Source organism: Drosophila innubila, assembly GCF_004354385.1.
Source record: "Drosophila innubila isolate TH190305 chromosome 3L unlocalized genomic scaffold, UK_Dinn_1.0 0_D_3L, whole genome shotgun sequence".
Taxonomy (NCBI): domain Eukaryota; kingdom Metazoa; phylum Arthropoda; class Insecta; order Diptera; family Drosophilidae; genus Drosophila; species Drosophila innubila.
Window position 1 is genome coordinate 1 of NW_022995376.1, and position 20464 is coordinate 20464.

General features: G+C 64.0%; 2 protein-coding genes and 2 pseudogenes across 2 annotated transcripts; 3 read left to right on the forward strand and 1 right to left on the reverse strand.

The window, feature by feature from the left end:
- Nucleotides 1-48: 48 nt before the first annotated feature.
- Nucleotides 49-449, forward strand: LOC117786626 (UDP-3-O-acyl-N-acetylglucosamine deacetylase-like; the record flags this gene model as incomplete). The annotated part of the gene is made up of 2 exons (XM_034624964.1): nucleotides 49-149; nucleotides 228-449. Coding segments are annotated over 2 exons (323 nt in total), but the record flags the coding sequence as incomplete, so codon positions are not given.
- A 248-nt stretch (nucleotides 450-697) lies between these two features.
- LOC117786627 lies at nucleotides 698-2908 on the forward strand (annotated as a pseudogene).
- A 6725-nt stretch (nucleotides 2909-9633) lies between these two features.
- LOC117786628 (2-dehydropantoate 2-reductase-like) lies at nucleotides 9634-10592 on the reverse strand. The gene is made up of 2 exons (XM_034624965.1): nucleotides 10571-10592; nucleotides 9634-10496 (listed from the first exon to the last, which is right to left on the reverse strand). Exons 1-2 carry the CDS (start codon nucleotides 10590-10592, stop codon nucleotides 9634-9636), a joined length of 885 nt encoding a protein of 294 aa, XP_034480856.1.
- Nucleotides 10593-18506: 7914 nt separating this feature from the next.
- Nucleotides 18507-20162, forward strand: LOC117786632 (annotated as a pseudogene).
- The last annotated feature ends 302 nt before the right edge of the window (nucleotides 20163-20464 follow it).

Genomic DNA, 20464 nt, shown 5'->3' on the forward strand with positions numbered 1-20464 from the left:
GTGACAGTGGAAGACGGCGACAAGCGCGCCACTTTCCTGCTTTCGAAGGGTTCAAGGTGAGTTTCGAGATCGATTTCGACCACCCGGTGTTCCACAACCGGACCCAGAGTGCCAGCGTGGACTTTTCCAGCACCTCGTTCGTGAAGGAAGTCAGCCGCGCCCGTACCTTCGGGTTCGCGAGGTGACATCGAGTACCTGCGCAAGCACAACCTCGCCCTCGGCGGCAGCGTGAAAAACGCCATCGTCGTGGACAAGGATGGCGTGCTCAACGAGACGGCCTTCGCTACGAAGACGAATTCGTCAAGCACAAGATCCTCGATGCGATTGGCGACCTCTACCTGCTGGGCAACAGCCTGATCGGCGAGTTCAAGGGCTACAAGTCCGGACACGCGCTGAACAATCAGCTGCTGCGCAAGCTGATCGAGAAACCGATGCGTGGGAAGTGGTGACGTTCGAAGATGCCAGCACGGCACCGATCTCTTACATGCGTCCGGTTGCGGCAGTGTAGTGAACTCTCTTCTTTAGTTATTTTTTGGGGCTGCCTTCGGGTGGCCCTTTTTTTGCGCGCACTCGCAGGTTTGCGAGCGCTGTGCGCTCGTCTATCCTTGCCGTGCCTGGCCAGGCGCTCAGCGCCGCGGGCTTGGGGTCAGTGATCCCTTCGGCCGTAGCGTGGATGTTCTGCGCCGAACGTGTCGAGATGTCCATCAGGTGCCCCCGCGGGTGCCACACCGGCCACCGGCTGCACCCTGAAATTGATGCGGGTCAGGCTGCTGAAGGCCTCCATCATCTGCAACTGGCGCAGCAGGCGTTTCTGCTGGTAGCGCAGGCGCGTGGCCAGTGCCCGTCGGTGACGATCAGCAGCAACGTACCCTCGCCACGAGGCTACATGGCAATGCTCGCGCGCTGCCGGCTGCAACTGGCTATCCACCAGGCGCTGCAGCTGGGCCAGGAGCGCTGGGCCTGGCTGAACAGGGCCTTGAGCGGTCGCGCTTCACGCAAAAAGCACGGCGGGTGCACGGGCGGGCAGGGGGCGAAAAGCCATGGGCAGGGTCGAAAAGTACAGTGGCGCCATCTTAACAGATCCTTGCCGGTAATTCTTCATGTGACGATGGGTTGAAGTTGGCGAAAAAAGGCCTTATGTAAAAAGCCCGTCAAAGCGCTGTGCCAGCATCGGCAAATCCGCCACTTTCTCACCATCGTTTCCGGGTAGAATGCTCGTTCGCATGCAGGCCATAAGGGCTGCACGGGCGACTCGGGCCGCCCTCCATCCCTACGTGGAAGATCCTGCCAATATGTTTGCGCCTTTGTTAAAAAAACTTTTGGAAGCAAGAACAGCGTGAAGTCAAACGCATGCTCAAGACGGTACAGATCGTCAATGCCTTCGAAGAGCAGATGGTCGCCCTGACGGACGAGCAGTTGCAGGCCAAGACCGCAGCGTTCAAAGAGCGCCTGGCCAAAGGCGAGACCGCTGACCAACTGTTGCCCAAGCCTTCGCCGTTGCGCGCGAGGCCGGCAAGCGGGTCATGGGCATGCGTCACTTCGATGTACAGCTGATCGGTGGCATGACCTTGCACGAGGGCATGATCGCAGAGATGCGTACCGGTGAAGGCAAGACCCTGGTGGCGACCCTGGGCGTGTGCCTCAACGCGCTGTCCGGCAAGGGCGTGCGCGTGGTCACGGTCAGCGACTACCTGGCCCGCCGCGACGCCAACTGGATGCGCCCTCTGTGAATACCTGGGGCTCACCGTGGGTGTGGTCACCCGTTCCAGCCGCCGGAAGAAGCGCATCGCCTATGCCGCCGACATCACCTACGGCACCAACAGCAGGTCGGTTTCGACTACCTGCGCGACAACATGGCGTTCAGCATGGAAGAGAATTCCAGCGCGAGCTGAATTTCGCCGTGATCGACAAGTCGACTCCATCCTGATCGACGAAGCCCGTACCCCGCTGATCATCTCCCGGCCAGGCCGAAGACAGCTCCAAGCTGTACATCGAGATCAACAAGCTGATCCCGCAGCTCAAACAGCACATCGAAGGGTCGAAGGCCAGGTCACCCGGAAGGCCACTACAGCATCGACGAAGACCCGCCAGGTCGACTCAACGAAGCCGGCCACCAGTACATCGAAGAGATGCTCACCCAGGTCGGCATGCTGGCCGAGGGCGAGACCTCTACTCGGCGCACAACCTGGGCCTGCTGACCCACGTGTATGCCGGCCTGCGTGCCCCTGGCTGTTCCACCGCAATGTCAGGTACATCGTGCAGGACGGCCAGATCCTGCTGATCGACGACACCGGCCGCACCATGCCGGGCCGTCGCCTGTCGAGGGCCTGCACCCAGGCCATCGAGGCCAGGAAAACCTGAACATCCAGCCCGAAGGCCAGACCCTGGCCTCGACCACGTTCCAGAACTACTTCCGCCTGTACAACAAGCTGTCCGGCATGACCGGTACCGCTGACGCACCAAGCGTTCGGAATTCGCCCAGATCTACCAGCTCAACGTGATGGTGATCCCGCCGAACAAGCCGCTGGCGCGCAAGGACTTCAACGACCTGGTCTACCTGACCGCCGAAGAGTACACCGCGATCATCGCCGACATCAGGAGGCATGGCTTCCGGGCGTCCGGTGCTGGTGGGTACCGCCACCATCAAACCTCCGAGCACATGTCAACCTGCTGATCAAGGAAGGCATCGATCACAAGGTCCTGAACGCCAAGTTCCACGAGAAGAAGCCGAGATCATCGCCCAGGCCGGTCGCCCGGTGCACTGACCATCGCCACCAACATGGCCGGTCGTGGTACTGACATCCTGCTGGGCGGCAACTGGGAAGTCGAAGTGGCTGCCATGGACAGCCCGACGCCCGAGCAGGTTGCCCAGGTCAAGGCCGACTGGCGAAGCGTCACCAGCAGGTGATCAGGTCGGTGGTCTGCGTGATCGCCTCCGGCGCCACGAATCGCGCCGTATCGACAACCAGCTGCGTGGCCGTTCCGGCCGTCAGGGCGACCGGGCTCGAGCCGCTTCTACCTGTCGCTGGAAGACAGCCTGATGCGCATCTTCGCCTCCGACCGGGTCAAGAACTTCATGAAGGCCCTGGGCATGCGGTCCGGCGAGGCCATCAGGCACCGCATGGTCACCAACGCCATCGAAGGCCCAGCGCAAGGTCGAAGGTCGCAACTTCGACATCCGCAAACGCTGCTCGAATTCGACGACGTGGCCAACGAGCAGCGTAAGGTCATCTACCATGCGCAACAGCCTGCTGGCGGCGACCAACATCGGCGACACCATCGCCGAGTTCCGCCAGGAAGTGCTCGATGCCACCGTGGCCCAGCACATCCCGCCACAGTCGCTGCCCGAGCAGTGGGACGTGCCGGGCCTGGAAGCGGCACTGGCCAGCGATTTCAGGGTCAGCTGCCGATCCAGCAGTGGCTGGACGAAGACGACCACCTGTACGAAGAGACCCTGCGCGAGAAGTTGATGGCCAGGCTGATGGCGGCCTACAGGAAGGAAGAGCAGGCCAGCGCCGATGCCCTGCGTACCTTCGAAGCAGATCCTGCTGCGTGTGATCGACGACCTGTGGAAGACCACCTGTCGACCATGGATCCACCTGCGCCACGGTATCCACCTGCGTGGCTACGCCAGAAGAACCGAAGCAGAATACAAGCGCGAGTCGTTTGCCCTGTTCCAGGAACTGCTGGACTCGATCAAGCGCGACACCATCCGCGTGCTCTCGCACGTTCAGGTTCGCCGCGAAGACCCGATCGAAGAGGAAGCGCGCCTGCGCCGCGAAGCCGAAGAGCTGGCCCAGCGCATGCAGTTCCAGCACGCCGAGGCCCCTGGCCTGGGGCGGGCGAGGCTTGAGGAGGTGCCGACGTCGCCGTGGCCGCAGCGCCGGTGCGCAACGAGCAGAAGCTGGGCCGCAACGAACCCTGCTGGTGCGGTTCGGGCAAGAAGTTCAAGCAGTGCACGCAAGATCGACTGATCGCACCGCCGTTGCCCCTGCTGATATCTGAACACCGCGCCGCGACAGGCCCAACCGTCGCGGCGTTGTTCCATCAAGCCGGTATCTCGAGCCGGCGCCTTTTCCTGGAGCGCTTTCATGGCTGTCGGTCTTGGTCGCTGCCAACGTTGCACCCGGTTCCAGGTTTTGAACTCAGTATTGCCTCTGCGGGCATCAAGCGCCCCGGGCGCAAGGACGTTAATGGTAACGCTGCGCCGAAGGCTCCAGCGTTGCCGGCGTGTTCACCCTCAATGCGTTCTGCGCTGCCCGGTGATCCTGGCCAAGCAGCGCGTGCAGGGCAGTGTGCGTTACCTGCTGACCAACACCGGCAACGCCAACGCCGGTACCGGCGCCCCCGGCCTGGCCGCTGCCAGGCGCACCTGCGCCAGGCTGGCCGAGCTGGCGGGTGTCGACGCCGATGCGGTGCTGCCGTTCTCCACCGGTGTGATCGGTGAGCCACTGCCGGTCGAGAAGATCGAAGGCGCGCTGCAGGCCGCCCTGGACGACCTGTCGGAAAACAACTGGGCCGGGCCGCCACCGGCGCATGACCACCGACACCTGCCCAAGGGTGCCAGCCGCCAGTTCCAGCATGACGGCGTGACCATCACCGTGACCGGCATCAGCAAGGGGCGCCGGGATGATCCGCGAACATAGCGACCATGCTCGGCTACATCGCCACCGACGCCAAGGTGGCGCCGGCCGTGCTCAGGACCTGCTGCTGGACGGCGCCAACAAGTCGTTCAACCGCATCACCATCGACGGCGATACCTCGACCAACGATTGCTGCATGCTGATCGCCACCGGCAAGGCCGACGTGGCTGAAGTGACCGAAGCCCGCGGCCTGTTCGACGCGTTGAAAAAGGCGGTGTTCGAGGTGTATGGGTGGCCCAGGCCATCGTGCGTGACGGTGAAGGCGCGACAAGTTCGTGACCGTTCAGGTCAACGGTGGTGGCAATCATCAGGAATGCCTGGACGTCGGCTATGCCGTGGCGCATTCGCCGCTGATCAAGACCGCGCTGTTCGCCTCCGACCCGAACTGGGGCCGGATCCTGGCAGCTGTGGGCCGTGCTGGCGTGCCGAACCTGGACGTGAGCCTGATCGACGTGTACCTGGACGATGTGTGCATCGCCAGCAAAGGCAGCCGCAACGCCACCTACACCGGGCCCAGGGCTCGGCCGTGATGGCAGGAAGAGATCACCATCCGCATCGACCTGGGGCGTGGCGACTGCAGCGAGACGATCCTGGACCACCGACCTGTCCCATGGTATGTGAAGATCAACGCCGAATACCGTACCTGACCGTATTGCCGGGTCAGCCCGCTCCCTCAAAGTTGCAGTAACCCTGTGGGGCGGGCTTGACCGCCAATACACATCCGATGGAGCCCACCGCAGGCTACCAACTAATCATCGGCGACAAGCTGTATTCCTCCTGGTCGCTGCGCGCCGCCCTGGCCCTCGAACTTGCCGGGTGCCCTACACCGAACTGCTGATCACCTCAACCAGCCCGATACCCGCCAGCGCATCCTGGCGCACTCCGCCACCGGCAAGGTGCCCCTGCTCAGTCCGAACACGGCACCATCGCCGATTCGCTGGCAATCGCCGAGTACCTGGCCGAGCGCCACTCTGAAGCCAACCTGTGGCCAGCGACATCGCTGCCCGGGCCCCAGGCGCGTTCGGCCTGCGCAGATGCACAGTGGCTTCTTCGCCCTGCGCAGCACCATGCCGATGAACCTGGACCACGATCAGGCCCTGAGAGCATTCCACTCGAGGTGCAGATCGACATCGACCGCATCGTCGCGCTGTGGTCCGAGTGCCGCCTGGTGGCCAAGACCCCGGGCCCGTACCTGTTCGGCGAACTGAGCCTGGCTGACGCCTTCTTCGCCCCGGTGGCGGTGCGCCTGCGCAGCTACCGTAATCGAACTGCCAGCGGCAGCCGCCGCCTACGTCGAGGCCATCTACCAGTGGCCGGCCTTCCAGGCCTGGCAGCAGGCTGCGCTGGCGGGCGTGCGTCGTGAAGCGGGTGCATGTTGCCGCTGCGGTGATCCGTGGCACCGACGGGCGCATCCTGATTGCGCGCCGTGCCGACAGCCAGCATCAGGGCGGCCTGTGGGAGTTTCGGCGGCAAGGTGGAGGCGGGGGGCGAGTCGAGATCGCCCTGGCCCGCGAGCTGCACGAGGAACTGGGCATCGTCGTGACCCGTGCACGGCCCTTGATCAAGGTGCGTCACGACTACCCCGACAAGCAGGTGCTGCTGGACGTGGGAGGTCGACGGCTTTACCGGCGAGCCCCATGGCGCCGAAGGCCAGCCACTGGCCTGGGTGTCGCCACGCGAACTGCCGCAATACGACTTCCTGAGCCAACCAGCCCATCGTGGCGGCCCGCGGTTGCTCAATACTACCTGATCACCCTGGCGAACTGGAAGCCCCGCAGTTGCTGCGCGGCATCCAGAAGGCGATTGCCGGCGGATCAAGCTGGTGCAGTTATGCGTGCGCCCAACGGCTACGACCCCAAGCACCGCGATGTGGCGGTGGATGCGGTGGGGCTGTGTGCCGGCAAGGCGCAGTTGATGCTCAAGGGGCCGCTGGAGTGGCTGGGCGATTTCCCGGCGGCAGGTGGCACCTTACGGCCGAGCAGTTGCGCAAATATGCGCCCAAGGCCGACCGTTCCCCAGGGAGCGCTGGCTGGCCGCGTCTTGTCACAACGCCGAAGAACTGGCGCTGGCCGAGCAGATGGGGGTGGATTTCGTCACCCTGTCGCCGGTGCAGGCGACCCAGACGCATCCTGAGGCGGTACCGTTGGGCTGGGAGCAGGCCAGCGAGCTGATCGAAGGCTTCAACCGGCCGGTGTATGTGCTGGGTGGCGTGGGGCCGGCTGATTGCGAGCGGGCCTGGCAGTTCGGCGCCCAAGGCGTGGCGGAATTCGGGCATTCTGGCCTGAGGCCTGAGTGAGCCTCGCCGGCAAGGCCGGCTCCTACAGACGCTGACCTTGCAGGAGCCGGCCTGCCGGCGAAGCGGGCGTCATGGCCTGGCCGCAGCCTGCCACAACACCTCCCCACCCCTGGCGCCGCGCAATCACCCGCGCCGCCACGAACAGCAAGTCCGACAGCCGATTGATGTACGCCAGCCCCACTTCGCCAGCGGCTCTGCCGCATTCAACTGCTGACACCGCCGCTCCGCACTGCGGGCCAGGCTGCGGCATACATGCGCCTGGGCAATCAGCGCCGAACCGCCCGGCAGAATGAAGTTCTCCAGAGGCCCCAGCTCTTCGTTCCAGTGGTCGATCGCCGCTTCCAGGCGCTGCACCTCGGCCTCGTTCAAGGCCTGGTAACTGGGCATCGCCAGCTCACCACCCAGGTCGAACAGCCGATGCTGACACGGCGCCAGCACTTCGACCACCTCGTCCAGGTGTTGCTCGGCCAGGCCTGCCAGCAACACGCCCAGCTGGCTGTTGAGCGTGTCCACCTCGCCGATGGCCTCGATGCGCGGATGGTCCTTGGCGACGCGACGGCCGTCGCCCAGGCCGGTTTCGCCCTTGTCGCCGGTGCGGGTGTAAATCTTCGACAAGCGAAAACCCATGCTCATGACTCCATCGTTGGCGGGCCGGGGTGGCATCGGCAGGTTGCTCAGCGGCAGGCGCAAGGAGAAGCACGTGCCCTGACCTGGCGCCGACTGCACCTCCATCTGGCCCTTGTGGTTGTTGGTGATGATGAAATACGACACTGACAGGCCCAGGCCAGTGCCCTGGCCGATTTCCTGGTGGTTGAAGAACGGCTCGAAGGTGCGCTTGCGCACCGCCTCGGGCATGCCCACGCCGTTGTCTTCGACCTGGATCTCGGCCCACGGCGGGTTGAGCCGGGTACGCAGGATGATACGCCCCGGTTCGCTGTCGTCTTCGCGCTGGTGAATCGCCTGGGCGGCGTTCTTGAGCAGGTTGAGCAGCACCTGTTCCAGCTCGTTGGCAGTGCCGGGCACCGGCCCAGGGCCGGGTCGAACTGGCGCGATGGCCTGGCCTTGAAGTCGAAGCCTTCGGTCAGGTCGAAGTCGTTGCCGGCGATCTCCACCGCCTGGTCGATCAATGCCGGCAGGTCGCACACGGTGCCATCTGGCGGTTGCTGCGGCGGCTGAAGCTGAGCATGTGGGTGACGATCTTGGCCGCCCGTGCGCCGGCCTGCTGGATGCCATCGAGCAACTGGGGTACCTGGCGGTTTTCCAGGTACTGGTTGACCGTACCCAGGTCGATGCCGGTTTCGCTGGCCTGCTCCAGGTTCTTCGGCAGGTCGGGGGGACAGGCGTCGACGGATGTTCTGCACGTTGTGCGGATCGCCCCAGCGGGTTGTTGATCTCGTGCGCCATGCCAGCAGCCAGGCCACCGACCGAGAGCATCTTCTCCGACTGCACCATCATCTCTTCGAGCGACAGGCGCTGGGTGATGTCGTCGATGCGAATCACTACGCCGCGCCCGCCACCGCCCATCAGCGGGTAGAAGGTCAGGGCGTAGTGGCGCGCATCGTCGCCCCTGGTCCAGGTGACCCGCTCGATCTTGGCCACGCGGTGCTTCTCGACGCTTTCCTTGAGCTGCGGCAGGAACGGCTTGAGCGGCTCGAACGCGAGGAAGATCGGCTGGTTCAGCGCCTCGTCCAGCGGCGTGCCGGAAAGCGCGCTGGCCTCCTGGTTCCACTGGGTCACGTAGAGCTGTTCGTCCAGGGCGATCAGTGCCGAGGGCATGAGTCGATGATGCTGTTGAGGTAGTTCTGAAAGCCGGTGAGCTTGCGCTCGATCTTGCTGCGCACCTGTACTTCGAGTTCCAGCTTGCGGTTGGTGTGACGGGTTTCTCGGCCAGGCCCTGGGCCTGGTCGCGGCGGTCTGGAATTCGTCGCGGGCGCGCTTGAGTTGCTGTTCGCGGGCTTCGATGCGCGACAGCATGGTGTTGAACGCCTCGGCCAGGCTGCCGATTTCGTCGCGGTTGCCGGGCGCGCGCAGGGCATAGTTCTCTTCGCGGGTTACCTGGCGCGAGAGCTGTTCGAGCTGGTAGATCGGCTGGGTGATCAGGCGCTTGATCTGCCGCGCAATCAGCATCCATAGCAGGATGCTGAACACCAGGATGCCCAGGCTGGCGGTCAGTGTGCCGGTATAGAAGGCCATCGGCAGCTCGCTGCTGGCCACCAGCAGCAGATGCCGGGCGGGTTGCCGGGGCGCGGCAGGGTTACCAGCTGGGTGCTGCGAAACTCGGTCAGGCGCCAGCTTTCGATGTTGCGGTAGCGCTTGGGTACTGCCAGGGTTCGCCGTGCTGCAACTGCGCCAGCAGCTTGCCGTCGCTGCCATACAGCGCGGCGGCGCGCAGCGGGTGTAGCTGTCCAGTTCCTTGAGCAGGTCGTTGGCCGCCTCTGGCGAGTCTGCGGCGCGCTGTGCCAGCCGGGTGCGATACCAGGCGGCCGATGGTCTGCGGGCCTGAGGCGCCATGGCCTCTGGGAGATCCAGTAGGCGGCGCTGATGAAGGTCAGGTTGGCCACCAGCAGAATGGTGATCAGCAGCACCAGCAGGGCGGCCAGCAGCTTCTGGCCGACCGGCAGGTTTTCCAGGCGTTCGCGCAAGGGCATGGTGACGGCGTGATCCTGTGGGTGGAGGGGCAGGGTAGCGTTGCCCTCAGTCGCTGGGCAACCCGCGTGCGTTCAGGTGTTCGACCAGGCGCCGGTGCAGCCGTTCAAGGTGCGCCAGATGGCGGCCGTGGCGGGCGGCAACGCGGCAGGCGTGGCCGAGCAGGTGGATCTCGGTGCGTCGGCCCTGGCGCACGTCCTGGTACATGGAAGAGTAGTTCGCCGCCGTGGCCTGGATGACCCGTTCGACCTCGACCTGCAGGTCGGTGGCGGCTTCGGACTGGCCGCAGTGCTGCAGCAGCTCGGCCAGCTCCGCGCACAGCGTGGCCACCTCGCAGTGATGCTCGGCCAGGCCGCCGTTGCGGCACGCATGCAGCACGGTCAGTGGGTTGATGGCGCAGTTGAGCGCCAGCTTGCGCCATAGCCGGGTGAGGATGTCCGGGGTCCACTGGTGCGGGATGCCGGCGTCGGTCAGGTCGTCGAGCCAATCGGGCGGCAGCGGGTTGGCCGGTCGCCCAGCCAGTTGAAGCCATGCCCGGCAAAGTGCACCTGCCAGTCGGCTTCGCGAAACGCGCCCTCGGTGCTGGAGGCGAAGATGCAGCGTGCGTGGGGGACCTGGCTGGCGACTTCGTCCTGGCTGCCCAGGCCGTTCTGCAGCAGCACCAGTCGGCATTGCGCGCCAGTCGCGGCGCCAGCTGCGCCACTGCCGCGGGCGCGTCAGGTCTGCAGGCCACCAGCAGCCGGTGGATAGGCGTGCCTGCATCGGCGGTTTCGGCGGGCGCTGCGCCTGGCCGTTGTGTACCAGGCTCAGGCCGCCCGCCGCCTCGTAGGCGTGCAGGCGCGCAGGGTCGCGCAGGATCAGGCGAACCGCCTGCCGGCCTGTGCCAGGCGGCAGGCCCAGAGGCTGCCAGGCTGCCGGCGCCGAGAATATGCCAGGTGCTGCTCATCTGCGTTTCGCAACCGTTATAATGAACCCGCATTTTAACCGTCAAACCCGGCACGCTCCATCATGCTCTGCGACCAGGGCCCATGAGCGTGCGTTTATTTTTTTTGGAGAATGGATATGCCGTCGTTCGACGTGGTATCGGAACTGGACAAGCACGAAGTCACCAACGCCGTGGAAAACGCGGTCAAGGCTCGACCGCCGCTACGACCTCAGGGCAAGGGCAGCTTCGAGTTCAAGGAAAAGGAACTGACCGTAAACCTCACCGCCGAGGCCGAGTTCCAGCTCGAGGCGATGATCGACATCCTCAAGCTGGCGCTGGTCAAGCGCAAGATCGACGTGCAGTGCCTGGGTCAGGATGCCTTCGCATCGGGCAAGGTGATGAAGCAGGAAGCGACGCTGAAGGAAGGCATCGACAAGGAACTGGCCAAGAAGATCGTCGCCCACATCAAGGACGCCAAGCTCAAGGTCCAGGCCGCCATCCAGGGCGAGCAGGTACGTGTCACCGGCAAGAAACGCGACGACCTGCAGGAAGCCATCGCGGCCCTGCGTGCCAGAGTTCGGCATGCCGCTGCAGTTCAACAACTTCCGCGACTGATCCCCGTGCACCTGGAACCTTGGCGCCATTTCGGCGTCAGGTTTCTGCGGCCGCTGAAACGATTGCGGCGCCACGCTTTCCCGTTTTTGCCGCCCGGCATCAGGAGACAACCTATGGATTTGAACGCTGAAGTGGATCAGCTGGTCAGGACTTCGCAGACCTGGATCCCGATGATCATGGAATATGGCAGTCGCCTGTTGCTGGCGCTGCTGACCCTGGCCATCGGCTGGTGGGTGATCAACAAGGTCACCTACCGCCTGGGCAATGCTGGCCCTGCGCAACGCCGACCTGGCGCTGCAAGGCTTCATCAGCAGCCTGGCGAACATCATTCTGAAGATCCTGCTGGTGGTCAGCGTGGCCTCGATGATCGGCATCGAGACCACCTCGTTCGTGGCCGCCATCGGTGCCGCCGGCCTGGCCATCGGCCTGGCCTTGCAGGGCAGCCTGGCGAACTTCGCCGGTGGGGTGCTGATCCTGCTGTTCCGTCCGTTCCGCCTGGGCGACTGGATCGAGGCCCAGGGGTCAGCGGTACCGTGGACAGCATCCAGATCTTCCACACGGTGCTGCGTACCGGTGACAACAAGACGGTGATCCTGCCCAACGGCAGCCTGTCAACGGCATCATCACCAACACCAACCGCCAGCCGACCCGCAAGGTGGTGTTCGATGTGGGCGTGGACTACGAGGCCGATCTGCAGGTAGCGCGCAAGGTGCTGCTGGACCTGGCCAATGACCCGCGGGTGCTGCAGGAACCGGGCGCGCCCCAGGCGGTGATTTCGGCACTGGGCGACAGCTCGATCACCGTGTCGCTGCGAGCCTGGGTGAAGACGGCTGACTACTGGGACGTGATGTTCATGCTCAACGAGCATGCGCGCGACCGGTTGAAGGCCGAGGGCATCGACATCCCGTTTCCGCAGCGGGTAATCCGTGGTGCAGGAAGCGGCCGTGCAGTAATAACGCCTCGAGCTCATCGCGGGTCAAGCCCGCTCCCACAGGTACATCATGTGTCTGGAGACAGTGATTACTGCGTGGGAGCGCGGCTTGCCCCGCGATTCGGCACCGATTACACTTGTTCACTTCTTGTTACTGTCCGACCTTTGCCTTTTCTGGCATACAGGCTGGCTGATTTTCCCTGCCAGGCCTTGCCATGCTTACCCGCTGATAAACATCACCCCGTTCCGGGCATTCTGTTTCGCCATGACCTGGCGTTGTTCGAATTGCTGACCTACCTGGCCAGCGACGTGGTGATGCCTGCCATGCCCACGGTGGTGGGCGACCTGAATGCCAGCCCCAGATTCATCCCCATGCGCTGAACCTCTACCTGCTTGGCGGTGTGCTGCTGCAGTGGCTGATCGGCCCGCTGGCCGACCGCTACGGGCGGCGTCCGCTGCTGCTGTGGGGTGCGCCATCTTCTGCCTGGCCTGCCTGGCCACCTACTGGGTCGAGGGCATCGAGCTGTTCAACCTGCTGCGCCTGTTGCAGGGTATCGGCCTGGGCTTTGTGGTCACGGTCAGCTACCCGGCCCTGAACGAAGCCTTCAGCGAGGCGGATGCGTTGCGCATGATGGCCCTGCTGGCCAACATCGCGCTGCTTTCGCCGCTGCTCGGCCCACTGGTAGGCACCGTGCTGCTGGGTGGGTGTCGTGGCGCTGGCTGTTCGTACTGTTCGCAGGGTTCGCCGTGCTGACCTGGTGCGCGCTGTACCGCTTCATGCCTGAAACCCTGGGGTGGAGCGGCGCGACGGTACGCGCCTGGCCTTCAGCCCATCCACCTGCTGCCCTTGCTGGCCGGTTACGGGCAACTGCTGGGCAACCGCCGCTTCGTTGCCGGCAGCGCTGCCCTGGGCCTGGTGGGCCTGCCGCTGATCGGCTGGATCGGTCTGTCGCCGGTGCTGCTGATTCATGACGAGGGCTTGAGCACCCTGGACTATGCGCTGTGGCAATTGCCGGTGTTCGGCGGCCTGATTGCGGGCAACCTGATCATCAACCGTATTGCCGAGCGCTACAGCCTGCGCGCGCTGATCCGCAAGGCCCTGTGGCCGTATCTGATCGGCCTGGGCGCGGCCATGCTGGGCACCTGGCTGTACCCTTCGGTGTTCAGCCTGGTGGCGGGCATGTCGCTGTACGCATTGGGCCTGGGCATCGCCAACGCGGTGCTGTACCGCATGACGCTGTTCTCCAGCGAGCAGAGCAAGGGCCTGGTGTCGGCGATGCTGGGCATGATCACCATCGCCTTGCTGGGCCTGGGCGGTGCCTTGCTGGCGATGCTGGGGGGGGCGAGCCTGTTGAGCTTCGCCCTGGCGGCAGGTTGCGCCGGGTTGCTGGCGCTGTGGCCATTGCGCACGGTGCTGCAGGACGACGCCGAACTGGCGTCGCTGGCCTAGGCTCCGGGGCGCTCGGTGGTCTCGGCTCCACGGGGCCAGCTTGCCGCGCCGCAGTTCCTGGTGCCAGTGCAAGGCGATCAGGATCAGCGTTGGCACCCGAGCATCGCGGTGATCAGGAAGAAGTCGTGATAGCCGTACTTCTCGACCATCACGCCTGAGTAGCCACCGATCAGGCGCGGCAACAGCAGCATGATCGAGCTGAGCAGGGCGTACTGGGTGGCCGAGAACTTCAGGTTGGTCAGGGCTCGACAGGTAGGCCACGAAGGCCGAGGTCGCCAGACCCGAGCTGAAGTTGTCGAGCGAGATGGTCACCACCAGCATCTGCAGGTTCGGCCCCATGTCGGCGAGCATCAGGAACAGCAGGTTGGTCGCCGCCGAGGTCACACCGCCGATGAACAGGATCGGCAGGATGCCGAAGCGCACGATCAGCAGGCCGCCCATGCCGGCCCCGAACAGGGTCATGAACAGGCCGAAGATCTTGCTGACGCTGGCGATCTGGTCCTGGTGAAGCCCTGGTCGATGTAGAACACGTTGGCCATCACGCCCATCACCGTGTCCGACATGCGGTAGGTGGCGATCAGCCCCAGCAGCAGCAGCGCCTGCCAGCGGTAGCGCACGATGAAGTCGTTGACCGGAGTCAGCACCGGGGCCAGCCCGCGTCGTCCCATGGACGACAGGCACAGCGTGGTGAGGGTGATGTAGAGGATCGCGCGCAGGAAGGCGCGGTCTTCGCAACAGGTCGAGCAGGCTGGCGCCTTCGAACAGCACGCTGGCGAAATCGGTGTTGTACAGCTGGGTGAACATCGCCGGTACCGACACCAGCAGAATGATCAGCACGAAGACCGAGGCCAGCTGGTGGCCGAAGCCGTAGCGCCGCCGACAGCTGGGTACGCAGTGGGACGGGCGGCTCGCGCATCAACAGGCTGGTGATCAGGGCGGGCACCATCAGCACGCCGAACAGCACAGGTGCCGGTCCAGGCGCTGTGCTTGTAGCTGAAGCCGGTGGAGCCGAACCCTTCGGCAAAGAACAGCGCGCCCGCGGTGGCCAGCAGGGCGGCGACCCGGTAGCCGGCCATGTAGCTGGCGGCCAGGGCGGCCTGGCGCTGGTCGCCGGCGATCTCGAGGCAGGTAGGCATCCACGGCGATGTCCTGGGTGGCCGAGGCGAAGGCCACCAGCACCGCCAGCGCGATCAGCCACGACAGGTGCTTCTGCGGGTCGCAAAGCCCATGCCGACCAGGCCGATGACCACCAGGATCTGTGACAGCACCAGCCAGGAACGGCGTCGGCCAAGCTTGCCCAGCAATGGCAGGCGCCATTGGTCCAGCAGTGGCGACCATACCCACTTGAAGGCGTAGGCCAGGCCGATCAGGCTGGCATAACCGATGGTTTCACGGGCAACCCCGGCTTCGCGCAGCCATACCGACAGGGTCGAGAACACCAACATATAGGGCAGGCCGGCGGCAAAGCCGAGCAGCAACAGCACCAGGGTCGACGGGCTGGCATAGGCAGCGAGCGCAGCGCGCCAGGTTTACGGGGCATGGGCCAACATCTGCCTCAAGTTTGCGAAAGCGCGCACTCTAACCGCTGTGCTCCATCGGGCGCCAGCCATGGCGCAACATATCCACGATTGTTCCGGACGGTCACCCTTCGGCCCGCAGGCGGCCCGCTGTCATCCCGGAGGGCGTGCCAGGGCCAGGCTCAGGCGTCCGCCGGCGCCCAGCACGCGGTGCCAGGGCAGGCGAGTGTCGCTCGGCAACTGGCTGAGGTGCGTCCGCAGCGCCGCGCGGCCCAGGCCGGCGATGGCCGCCAGTTCACCATAGCTGACCACCTTGCCTGGCGGCAGTTGGCCCAGCACCAGGTAGAGCGCCGTCCGTCGGTCTTCTGCGCGCTGCTGCGCGTCGGTCAAGGCCGCGCTCATCGGGGCGTTGCGGGCAGTGAAGGGGGCAGGGCGCACAAATACGAATTGAACTCATCGGCATTGGCTGGGTCAGTCCTTGTTCTGCTGGCGGGTATCTGGATAATGCCCGATTTTTCTGCGAACCCGAGTTTCTGTACTGCCTATATATTCTAGAGCCTTGTTGTGCCTTGTGATGACCGGTGTCTGCGCCCTGCGGTGGCCGATACCGTATGGATGAAGAACGGCGACCGGCTCAGCGGCAAGATCAGGTCTTCGACGGTGGCAAGCTGGTGCTGCAGACCGAATACGGTGGCTCCATCGCGCTGGACTGGAAGAAGGTCAAGACCCTGGAGAGCGACCAGGAACTGCTGGTCAAGCAGGACGCCTACACCGGCGAGAAGGCCAAGTCGCTGCAGGCCGGTGAAGACGGCCAGGTGATCCTGGCCAATGGCGAGGCGCCCAAGGCGGTTGAACTGGCCAGCATCCAGCAGATCATGAAGCCCAAGCCGCTGGTCGAAGACATGCTGTGGAAGGGCAACATCGACCTGGCACTGGACTACAAGCGCGCCAGGACCGACAGTGACGACTACGACGTCGACTTCAAGACCACTGCCCGTCACGGTCGCTGGCGGCATAACGCCGAGGGCGAGTACAACCGCGAGACCAAGAACGACACGACCACCACCAACAACTGGAGCGCCGAATACGCGCTGGACCGCTTCATTACCGAGCAGTGGTTCTGGCAGGGGCGTCTGAACTACAAGCGCGACCACATCGAAGACCTGACCCGCCAGCGCACGGTCGGTACCGGCCCGGGCTACCAGTTCTGGGACGACGAGCTGGGCGCGTTCTCGCTGGGTTCGCTGCTCAACCGCACCGACTACGAGTACAGCGACGGCGGCAAGGACAACTTCTATTCGCTGGGCGTGAAGTGGGACTACAACCGCTACCTGATCGGCAAGTCGGTCGAGCTGTTCACCAACGGCGAGGTTGGCAAGCCGCTGGGCGGCGTGGCGGACTACAGCCTGGATGCCGAGGTAGGCCTGCGCTACAAGGTCACCGAATGGGCATCGCTGAACCTGAAGGCCGAGAAGGACATCATCAGCGGCACCAGCGACAGCGACCTGGACAAGACGCGCTACACCGTCGGCTTCGGCGTGGCCTGGTAAACCGCTTTCGCATGCAGGGGCCGGCGCCTGCAGGCCCCTGGCAATCGCCACTGATAATGATTAGCTTGTCGCGATCACACCTTCCCAGGAGCACCCCGTGAGCGCGAAGGCTGCAGGCAGGCAAGAGCTGCTGCTCAGGAGTACCGTGGCGTACTCTCGACCCATTCCAAATCGATGCCCGGCTTCCCTTCGGTTCCGTGGTGCCGTACTGCCTGGACGCCGACGGTAACCCGCTGATCCTGATCAGTCGCATTGCCCAGCACACCCACAACCTGCAAAAGACCCCAAGTGTTCGCTGCTGGTAGGCGAGCGCGATGCCGAGGACGTGCAGGCGGTGGGTCGTCTTACCGTGATGGCCGAGGCCCACAAGCTGGCCGACCCGAGGCCATCGAGGCCGCCGCCGGCCGCTATTACCGCTACTTCCCGAATCGAGCCAGTACCACAGTGCCCACGACTTCGACTTCTGGGTGCTCAGGCCGGTGCGCCATCGCTATATCGGCGGCTTCGGCGCGATTCACTGGCTGGACGACGTGACCCTGGCCAACCTGTTCGCCGGCAAGGCCGAGGTGAGCATGGTCGAGGCACATGAACGACGACCATGCCAACGCCATCGCGCACTACGTCGAACTCAGCGGCCTGCCTGGCAGCGCACCGGCCTCGCTGGTAGGGATCGATACCGAGGGCATGCACCTGCGCATCGGCCAGGGCCTGCACTGGCTGGCGTTTCCAAGGTCTTGCAATACACCGATACAAGTACGCGAAGCCCTGGTTTTGCTGGCCCGCGCCGAACAGTGGCCTGATCGCGAGGCGGTCGAGGGTTGAAATTGCAACGGCCAGCAACCATTTAAGGTCGTACCTGCAAGGACATCTGCGTAGAGGAACCCTTGATGCGTGCTTTTCTGCTGTTTCTGCTTTCCCGGTGCTCGAGCTGTATGTGTTTTCAAGGTCAGCACCGCGATCGGATTTTCCCGGCGCTGCTGCTGATCATCGCGGGCTCGGCCCTCGGTGTGCTGGTGGTGCAGGTCGCGGGCTGCTGCCACCGCGCTGCGTGCGCGGGCGAGCCTGCAGCGCGGCGAATTGCCGGCCGAAGACATGTTCCACGGCCTGATGCTGGCCCTGGGTGGCGGTCTGCTGTTGCTCCCGGCTTCATCAGCGACGTGATCAGCCTGATCGTGCTGTTGCCGTTCAGCCGCCGGTTGCTGGCCAACAAGCTGCGCCAGCGCGCCGAAGCCCAGGCCATGCGTCAGCGCGCCTTCGGCGACGACCCGTTCAATGCGCCGCCCGGCGCACCGCGTCATCCCAATGTGATCGAAGGCGAGTACGAAAAGCGTGACCCGTGACGCGAGCGCTCGCCCGCGTAGCATGAAACGGCCCTTCGGGGCCGTTTTTTCATTGGCGCGCCGGCCTGCAAAATTTTCATCGGCAAGCCTTGTAATCGCCTTGGCCGACCTCATGTATGGGTCACCGCAAGGTTTCTGGGCATTTGCCCCAGACAATACATGCGTGGCCCGCCCGCGGTCCACGATCGGCTACGCCGAAAGCATCAACACGCCGGTAACGATACCGGCCGATGGCTCACTATCAGGAGAGATCGACAATGAAGCTTCGTCCTCTGCATGACCGCGTCGTCATCCGTCGCAGCGAAGAAGAATCGAAAACCGCTGGCGGTATCGTTCTGCCAGGCTCGGCCGCTGAAAAACCCAACCGTGGCGAAATCGTCGCCGTGGGTACCGGCCGCATCCTGGACAACGGCGAAGCGCGCGCTGGCCGTGAAAGTGGGTGACAAAGGTGGTTTTCGGCCCGTACTCGGGCAGCAACACTGTGAAAGTTGACGGCGAAGACCTGCTGGTAATGGCTGAGAACGAGATTCTCGCCGTTATCGAAGGCTGATCCGCTGGTTTCCGTTACTCAAAGTATTCAAGGATTAAACGATCATGGCTGCTAAAGACGTAAAATTCGGCGATTCCGCCCGTAAGAAAATGCTGGTTGGCGTCAACGTTCTGGCTGACGCGGTAAAAGCGACCCTGGGCCCGAAAGGCCGCAACGTGGTTCTGGCCAAGAGCTTCGGCGCGCCAACCATCACCAAAGACGGTGTTTCGGCTGCCAAGAAATCGAACTCAGGACGCCTTCGAGAACATGGGCGCCCAACTGCTGAAAGACGTGGCCTCCAAGGCTAACGACGAAGCGGGCGACGGCACCACCACCGCTACCGTTCTGGCTCAGGCCATCGTCAGCGAAGGCCTCAAGGCCGTTGCTGCCGGCATGAACCCGATGGACCTCAAGCGCGGTATCGACAAGGCCACCATCGCCATCGTCAAAGAGCTGAAGAACCTGTCAAGCCATGCGCCGATTCCAAGGCCATCGCTCAGGTCGGTACCATCTCGGCCAACCTGACACCTCCATCGGTGAAATCATTGCCGAAGCCATGGAAAAGTCGGTAAAGAAGGCGTGATCACCGTCGAAGAAGGCTCGGGCCTGGAAAACGAACTGTCGGTTGTAGAAGGCATGCAGTTCGACCGTGGCTACCTGTCCCCTTACTTCGTCAACAAGCCGGACACCATGGTTGCCGAGCTCGACGGCCCGCTGCTGCTGCTGGTCGACAAGAAGATCTCCAACATCCGCGAACTGCTGCCAGTACTGGAAGCCGTTGCCAAGGCCGGTCGTCCGCTGCTGATCGTGGCTGAAGACGTCGAAGGCGAAGCGCTGGCTACCCTGGTGGTCAACAACATGCGCGGTATCGTGAAAGTGGCTGCGGTCAAGGCACCTGGCTTCGGCGACCGCCGCAGGCCATGCTGCAGGACATCGCCGTTCTGACCGGCGGTACCGTGATCTCCGAAGAAATCGGCCTGAGCCTGGAGTCGACCACCCTGGAGCACCTGGGCAACGCCAAGCGCGTGACCCTGTCCATGAAAACACCACCATCATCGACGGTGCTGGCGTTGAAGCCGACATCGAAGCACGCGTCAAGCAGATCCGTGCCCAGATCGAAGAGACTTCCTCGGACTACGACCGTGAAAAACTGCAAGAGCGTCTGGCCAAGCTGGCTGGCGGTGTTGCCGTGATCAAGGTCGGTGCCGGCACCGAAGCTGAAATGAAAGAGAAGAAAGCCCGCGTTGAAGACGCCCTGCACGCTACCCGCGCAGCCGTCGAAGAAGGCGGTACCTGGCGGTGGCGTGGCGCTGGTTCGCTCGCTGCAGGCCATTGCCGAGCCTCGGGCGACAACGAAGACCAGAACGTGGGTATCCAGTTGCTGCGTCGCGCCGTCGAGTCCCCACTGCGCCAGATCGTTGCCAACGCCGGCGACGAGCCAAGCGTGGTAGTCGACAAGGTCAAGCAAGGTTCGGGCAACTTCGGTTACAACGCTGCTACCGGCGAGTACGGCGACATGATCGAAATGGGCATCCTGGACCCTGCCAAGGTGACCCGTTCGGCTCTGCAGGCCGCGGCCTCGATCGGTGGTCTGATGATCACTACCGAAGCCATGGTTGCCGATGCGCCTGAAGACAAGGCTGCCGGTGGCATGCCTGACATGGGCGGCATGGGTGGCATGGGCGGCATGGGCGGCATGATGTCAGCCTCACCCGCTTGATGAAGAGCCCCGCCTTGTGCGGGCTTTATGTCTGGCAGAAACCCTTCGCCAGCCAGGCTGGCTCCAGACGTTCAGCGAATCCTGTAGGTGCCAGCCTGGCTGAAGGCCAGTGACGGCTTGCGATACAACACCAGCCAGTAGCACCCCAACCCGATCAGCCAGCAGAACACTGCGGTCCACACATTGTGCGAAAAGAAGTGGGCGCCCTGCAGCATCCTGCCCACCGAAAACACCACCCCAGGCCAAAGGCGAACACCAGCGCGGCCTGGCCAGGCGTGGCTTGCGATCACGCAGGACAAAAA

What these genes read in the sequence shown, in the direction of transcription:
- LOC117786628 (XM_034624965.1), bottom strand. Translation starts at nt 10,592, where the DNA reads ATGGAGCGTGCCGGGTTTGACG. An exon ending in GGAGCGTGCCGGGTTTGACG is followed by an intron (nt 10,497 to 10,570) that starts GTTAAAATGCGG and finishes CGGCGCCGGCAG; the next exon opens with CCTGGCAGCCTCTGGGCCTG.